The sequence below is a fragment of the Oncorhynchus masou genome, chromosome 11, assembly GCF_036934945.1.
Source record: "Oncorhynchus masou masou isolate Uvic2021 chromosome 11, UVic_Omas_1.1, whole genome shotgun sequence".
NCBI lineage: Eukaryota > Metazoa > Chordata > Actinopteri > Salmoniformes > Salmonidae > Oncorhynchus > Oncorhynchus masou.
In genome coordinates, this window is record NC_088222.1 from 19018684 (window position 1) to 19026596 (window position 7913).

Genomic DNA, 7913 nt, shown 5'->3' on the forward strand with positions numbered 1-7913 from the left:
CCAGCATGATGGCGCATCTTGCCATAAGGCAAAAGTGATAACTAAGTGGCTCGGAGAACAAAACATCAATATTTTGGGTCCATGGTCAGGAAACTCCCCAGACCTTAATCCCATTGAGAAAACTTGTGGTCAATGCTCAAGAGGTGGGTGGACAAACAAAACCCCACAAATTCTGACAAACTCCAAGCATTGATTATGCAAGAATGGGCTGCCATCAGTCAGGATGTGGCCCAGAAGTTAATTGACAGCATGCCAGGGCAGATTGCAGATGTCTTGAAAAAGAAGGGTCAACACTGCAAATATTGACTCTTTACATCAACTTCATGTAATTGTCAGTAAAAGCCTTTGCCACTTATGAAATGCTTGTAATTATACTTCAGTATTCCATAGTAACATCTGACAACAATATCTAAAGACACTGACGCAGCAGACTTTGTGAAAATGTATACTTGTCTCATTCTCTAAACTTTTGGTCACACCTGTTGATTGATACGGGGGGGTTGGCTATTTAATCAATTTTAGAATAAGGCTGTAACGCAACAACGTGGAAAAAGTCAAGGGTTCTGAATGTTTTCTGAATGCACTGCATATATACAGTACCAGTCAAAAGTTTGGACACACCTACTCATTCAAGTGTTTTCTTTATTTTTACTATTTTCTACATTGTAGAATAATAGTGAAGACATCAAAACTATGAATTAACACATAAGGAATCATGTAGTAACCAAAAAGTGTTAAACAAATCAAAATATATTTTATATTTGAGATTCTTCAAAGTAGCCACCCTTTGCCTTGATGACAGCTTTGTACACTCTTGGCATTCTCTCAACCTGCTTCATGAGGAATGCTTTTCCAACAGTCTTGAAGGACTTCCCACATATGCTGAGCGCTTGTTGGATGCTTTTCCTTCACTCTGCGGTCCAAACCATCTCAATTGGGTTGAGGTCAGGTGATTGTGGAGGCCAGGTCATCTGATGCAGCACTCCCTCACTCTCCTTATTGGTCAAATAGCCCTTACACAGCTTGGAGATGTGTTTTGGGTCATTGTCCTGTTGAAAAACAAATGGTAGACGCAAAATAAACGCGAACTAGATGGAATGGCGTATCGCTGCCGAATGCTGTAGTAGCCATGCTAGTTAAGTGTGTCTTGATTTCTAAATAAATCACGACAGTGTCACCAGCAAAGCACCATCACACCTCCTCCTCCATTCTTCACGGTAGCAACCACACATGCTGAGATCATCCGTTCACCTACTCTGTGTCTCACAAAGACATGGCGGTTGGAACCAAAAATCTCTGAATTTGGACACATCAGACTAAAGGACAGATTTCCACCTGTCTAATGTCCATTGCTCGTGTTTCTTTGCCCAAGAAAGAGTCTTCTTTTTATTGGTGTCCTTATGTTGTGATTTATTTGCAGCAATTTGACCATGAAGGCCTGATTCACGCAGTCACCTCTGAACAATTGATGTTGAGATGTGTCTGTTACTTGAACTCTGTGAAGCATTTATTTGGAGTTAACTCTAATGAACGTATCCTCTGTAGCAGATGTAACTCTGGGTCTTCCTTTCTTGTGGCGGTCCTCATGAGAGCCAGTTTCATCATAGCGCTTTTTGGTTTTTGCGACTGCACCTGAAGAGACTTTCAAAGTTCTTGAAATGTTCAGTATTGACTTAACTTTTGACCCACTGGGATGTCTTAAAGTAATGATGGACTGTTGTTTCTCTTTGCTTATTTGAGCTGTTCTTGCCATAATATGGACTTGGTCTTTTACCAAATCGGTCTATCTTCTGTATACCACCCCTACCTTGTCACAACACAGCTGATTGGGTCAAACGCATTAAGAAGGAAAGAAATTCCACAAATTAACTTTGAACAAGGCACACCTGTTAATTTAAATGTATTCCAGGTGACTACCTCATGAAGCTGGTTGAGAGAATGCCAAACGTGTGCAAAGCAGTCATCAAGGCAAAGAGTGGCTACTTTGAAGAATCTCAAATATAAAGTATATTTTGCTTTAACACTTTTTTTTTGTTTACTACATGATTCCATATGTGTTATTTCAGTTTGTCTTCACTATTGTTCTACAATGTAGAAAATAGTCCAAATAAAGAAAAACCCTACAATGAGTTGGTGTGTCAACTTTTGACTGGTTCTGTATATACACACAGTGGCCAGTTGCCTCCAGAACAGCCTAAATTCTGTGGGTAATGGATTCTACAAGGTGTGGCGTTCAAATTATGCTCAGTTGGTATCAAGGGACCTAACGTGTGCCAGGAAAACATTCCCCACACCATTACACCACCGCCACCAGCCTGTTCTGTTGACACCAGGCAGGATGGGGCCATGGACTCATGTTGCTTACGCCAAATCCTGACTCTGCCATCAGCATGTTTTTCCACTCCTTAATTGTCCAGTGAAGGTGATCGCGTGCCCACTGGAGACACTTCTTCTTGTTTTTAGCTTATAGGAGTAAAACCTGGTGTGGTCGTCAGCTGCAGGAGCCCATCTGTGACAAGGAATAAGGAGTTGTGTACTGTGTCGTTATTTGCCCCAATGCCTGTATGCCTGCTTTATATAGCAAGCTACAGCCATGAAACTCACTGTCTGTAGGAGTGAACTATTTTCGTGAACGGGGTGGTGTACCTAATAAACGGGCCACTGAGTGTATATTAAAGTGTATATCTACAGCCTTTTATATGTTGAATATAAGTATGTAATTATCTTCTTTTCTCTTGTCTCTCCCTGTTGTGTTGTGCAGCTGAACAGGTAAGGGTGTTGTTATGCCAGGATTTATTCTGATCAGCACCACATCTGCTTTAATATCTAATTGAGCCCACATCTGTAGCCTTGACATGCGATCTCCATGAAAGCGATAACGTTGCCTTTTAAAAAGCTGTGTTGTCTACAAGTGTGGTCAGGCTGAATCCCGGCCTTATTTTCATACCGACTCTTCCCTCTGCTCAAGTCATATCTATCTACCTCAAAGGCATTTTGATTACACAAACGGCGTGTGTGTGTGTGTGTGTGTGTGTGTGTGTGTGTGTGTGTGTGTGTGTGTGTGTGTGTGTCTAGAAAGGAGAGGCACCGCGGGAAAGGATGGACAGAGGAAAGTCACTGCCAAGTATGCTGGAGCAGAAGGTGAGCACTGGTGAATACTCACCACGCATTCATGCACACAGGCAAAAAAATATATAAAGACCCAGCCAGAACTGTGTGTTCTCCTCAGATCTACCCATATGAAATGCTCATAGTCACACATAGAGGGCGCTGCAATCTGCCGCCAGGCGTGGACCGTACCAGACTGGAGGTGTGTGTGCGTGTACATATGTGTGTTATTGCTCAGAAGTTTACATACACTTGGTTGGAGTAATTAAAACTAGTTTTTCAACCACTCCACACATTTCTTGTTAACAAACTATAATTTTGGCAAGTGTGTTAGGACATCTACTTTGTGCATGACACAAGTAACCTTTCCAACAATTGTTTGCAATTCACTGTATCACAATTCCAGTGGGTCAGAAGTTTACATACACGAAGTTCACTGTGCCTTTAAACAGCTTGGAAAATTACAGAAAATGATGTCATGGCTTTAGAAGCTTCTGATAGGCTTATTGACATCATCTGAGTCAATTGGAGGTGTACCTGTGGATGTATTTCAAGGTACCACGTTCATCTGTACAAACAATAGTACGCAAGTATAAACACCATGGGACCATGCAGCCGTCATACTGCTCAGGATGGAGACGTGTTCTGTCTCCTAGAGATGAACGTACTTTGGTGAAAAAAGTGCAAATCAATCGCCGAACAACAGCAAAGGACCTTGTGAAGATGCTGGAGGAAACCAGTACAAAAGTATCTATATCCACAGTAAAACGAGTCCAATATCGACATAACCTGAACCGCCGCTCAGCAAGGAAGAAGCCACTGCTCCAAAACTGCCATTAAAAAAAGCCAGACTACAGTTTGCAACTGCACATGGGGACAAAGATCATACTTTTTGGAGAAATGTCCTCTGGTCTGATGAAACAAAAATAGAACTGTTTGGCCATAATGACCATCGTTATATTTGGAGGAAAAAGGGGGAGGCTTGCAAGCTGAAGAATACCATCCCAACCATGAAGCACGGGGGTTGCAGCATCATGTTGTGGGGGTGCTTTGCTGCAGGAGGGACTGGTGCACTTCACAAAATAGATGGCATCATGAGGATGGAAAATGATGTGGATATATTGAAGCAACATCTCAAGACATCAGTCAGGAAGTTAAAGCTTGTTCGCAAATGGGTCTTCCAAATGGATAATGACCCAAGTGTAAGAGTATATATATATTTTTTTTACCTTTATCTAACTAGGCAAGTCAGTTAAGAACAAATTCTTATTTTCAATGATGGCCTAGGAACAGTGAGTTAACTGCCTGTTCAGGGGCAGAACGACAGATTTGTACCTTGTCAGCTCGGGGGTTTGAACTTGCAACCTTCCAATTACTAGTCCAACGCTCTAACCACTAGGCTACGCTGCCCCTCCCCCTGACCTGGGCGCAAACCTGGGACGCTCTGCACACGTCAACAGTCACCCTCGAAGCATCGTTACCCATCGCTCCACAAAAGCCGCGGCCCTTGCAGAGCAAGGGGAACCACTACTTCAAGGTCTCAGAGCAAGTGACGTCACCGATTGAAACGCCACTAGCGCACACCACCGCTAACTAGCTAGCCATTTCACATCGGCTACACAAGCATACTCCCAAAGTTGTGGCAAAATGGCTTAAGGACAACAAAGTCAAGGTATTGGAGTGGCCATCACAAAGCCTTGACATTGTTAGAGTTGCGTAAATTCGAATCTGGTATCAGGATAAATATGACAACGAGTCACCTATTGTATACTATGTATTTTTTATTAGCTAAGCAATAAATGGCAAATGCAACTTTCGTATATACGGACTCACTGTAATACCACGTAGGGCAGAACAGAGAACTGACAGGATGTACGTAAACAGTGTTCTTATACTGTGATAGGCCAACAGACAGGTTGGAACAATGTCTATCGCAGTAGAGGCTGAACGTGGTTTAGACTTGCTCAGCCTATTGCAGGCGCTCAGGCTGGTTCCCGCCTCTTGGCGCTTCTTAGAGTCCTCCCTCCGTCGATGTATAGATTCTTACTGTTCTGGTATCGCAGCCTAGTTATAGCAGTTGCTCAGTTCCTGCTATTGTGTTGTTCAGTATTTTTCTATCTCTGTTAAACCTCGTGATGACCACCCCTCCCTATACCTGATTAACCACAACTTTGTAAGATACAGCAAGTCACACCATGTTCTCAATATTGTCACATACAAACACAAGGACAAAGCATCTGCTGGGCTGTTATCTACAGTTTTGCAACATGCAGGTCACACCATGTTACTCAGTTCTTGTCACACACACAAACAGGCAAGTAGATGTAGCAAGCAGTTGTTTAATCTCATGATGATGCTCAAGTGCACACATGCAGATACTTCACACAGCCGACATCAGATAATATTTAACCATATATATGGTAATGGATATAATGTAAAACACAGAATCCCACAACCTCAATCCCATAGAAAATGTGTGCTAGCAAGGAGGCCTACAGACCTGACTCGGTTACACCAGCTCTGTCAGGAGGAATGGGCCAAATTCACCCAACTTATTGTGGGAAGCTTGTGGAAAGCTACCCACAACGTTAAACAATTTAAGGCAATGCTACCAAATACTAATTGAGTGTATGTAAACTTCTGACTCACTGGGAATGTGATGAAAGAAATAAAAGCTGAAATAAATCACACTCGACTATTATTCGGACATTTCACGTTCTTAAAATAAAGTGGTGATCCTAACTGACCTAAAACAGGGACTTTTTACTAGGATTAAATGTTATGAACTGTGAAAAACTGAGTTGAAATGTATTTGGCTAAGGTGTATGTAAACTTCCGACTTCAACTGTATGTGTGTATCTGTGTGTTTGCCTATGTGTTACTAAGCGTGTGCGTCTTTCTCCTCAGAGACACCTGTCTCCTGAGGACTTTGAGCGTCTGTTCGGAATGCCCATCGCCGAGTTCGACCGTCTGTCACTATGGAAACGAAATCATTTGAAAAAGAATGTTCAACTTTTCTAGCAGAAAGTGACCTTATCCTTCACAGAAAACATGAACCGCTCCACTGCCTAACGAAGAATACCCCACAACACCAAACTATCACACCCTAAATAACCATAAAAATGTCACATCCTAACTAGTCCTATATCACTGTAGCCATATTCTACCTGTATGTTCTCGTCGTATCCTCTCGGGCTCTATTCAATCAGATCTGCTTTTGACAACATCTGCATAGCGGTTGTTTTGGAGGTGTCAGAGGTAGAAGAACTGCACGAGAGCTGTCAAATCCACAAGCGCCTCCTGGCATTCTACCTAAAGCGGACTTTGCCATTGGTTGCACAGAGTTGCATTAAGAGAAATACCATGTAGCCTTGTTTACAAGTTGGAACACTGGAATGTGAGATGTAATCTACACCTCCATTAGGATGATAGAAACCATCATCATTTAGTTTAGTGATTTTCAATTTGAGCATCATTTTTTCTATATGGCCTACATTCTGACAGGTGCGGCTGCGTGACATTGATCAAGAGCAGCTGATCACGTTTTGACAGCTCCAACTTAGTTACACCTCCAAAACATCAGCTATGCGAGTGTCTGCTGTCACCGGATAATGCTGGATCTGATTGAATCTGGGTCCTAGTCTCACTGGCTTTGATATAGAGCATCAGTACAGAGACAAGCCTGACCCAAGTCTTACCCCTAATCCTAACCGACCTGATCATAAGCATTGAGAATCTCCTAGTATCTACTGCCTCCCCACCACATACACACACAGATGTACACACACTATCTAGCCACACAATAATTATCACTGCTTTTAATACACTTAGAAATGTAAAATATTATAATTTTGATAGTAAATCTACAGTGCATTCGGTAAGTATTCAGACCTTCTCTTTTTTCCACATTGTTACGTTACAGCCTTATTCTTAAATGGATTTTTTTTTTAAACATATGTTTACATACAGTGGGGAGAACAAGGATTTGATACACTGACGATTTTGCAGGTTTTCCTACTTACAAAGCATGCAGAGGTCTGTAATTTGTATCATAGGTACACTTCAACTGTGAGAGACGGAATCTAAAACAAAAATCCAGAAAATCACATTGTATGATTTTTAAGTAATTCATTTGCATTTTATTGTATGATATAAGTGTTTGATACATCAGAAAAGCAGAACTTAATATTTGGTACAGAAACCTTTGTTTGCAATTACAGAGATCATACGTTTCCTGTAGTTCTTGACCAGGTTTGCACACACTGCAGCAGGGATTTTGGCCCACTCCTCCATACATACCTTCTCCGGGTCCTTCAGGTTTCGGGGCTGTCGCTGGGCAATACCCAGCCACGACCCATCTTCAATGCTCTTACTGAGGGAAGGAGGTTGTTGGCCAAGATCTCGCGATACATGGCCCCATCCATCCTCCCCTCAATACGGTGCAGTCGTCCTGTCCCCTTTGCAGAAAAGCATCTCCAAAGAACGATGTTTCCACCTCCATGCTTCACGGTTGGGATGGTGTTCTTGGGGTTGTACTCATCCTTCTTCTTCCTCCAAACACGGCGAGTTGAGTTTAGACCAAAATGCTATATTTTTGTCTCATCAGACCACATGACCTCCCATTCCTCATCTGGATCATCCAGATGGTCATTGGCAAACTTCAGACGGGCCTGGAAATGCACTGTCTTGAGCAGGGGGACCTTGCGTGCACTGCAGGATTTTAATCCATGACGGCGTAGTGTGTTACTAATGGTTTTCTTTGAGACTGTGGTCCCAGCTCTCTTCAGATCATTGACCAGGTCCTG

At 42.4% G+C, this 7913-nt stretch overlaps 1 protein-coding gene across 1 annotated transcript; it reads left to right on the forward strand.

Moving 5' to 3' along the window:
* Positions 1-2145: 2145 nt before the first annotated feature.
* LOC135548265 (dematin-like) lies at positions 2146-7098 on the forward strand. The gene is made up of 3 exons (XM_064977683.1): positions 2146-3141; positions 3230-3310; positions 6016-7098. Exons 1-3 carry the CDS (start codon positions 3100-3102, stop codon positions 6127-6129), a joined length of 237 nt encoding a protein of 78 aa, XP_064833755.1. The 5' UTR covers positions 2146-3099; the 3' UTR covers positions 6130-7098.
* The last annotated feature ends 815 nt before the right edge of the window (positions 7099-7913 follow it).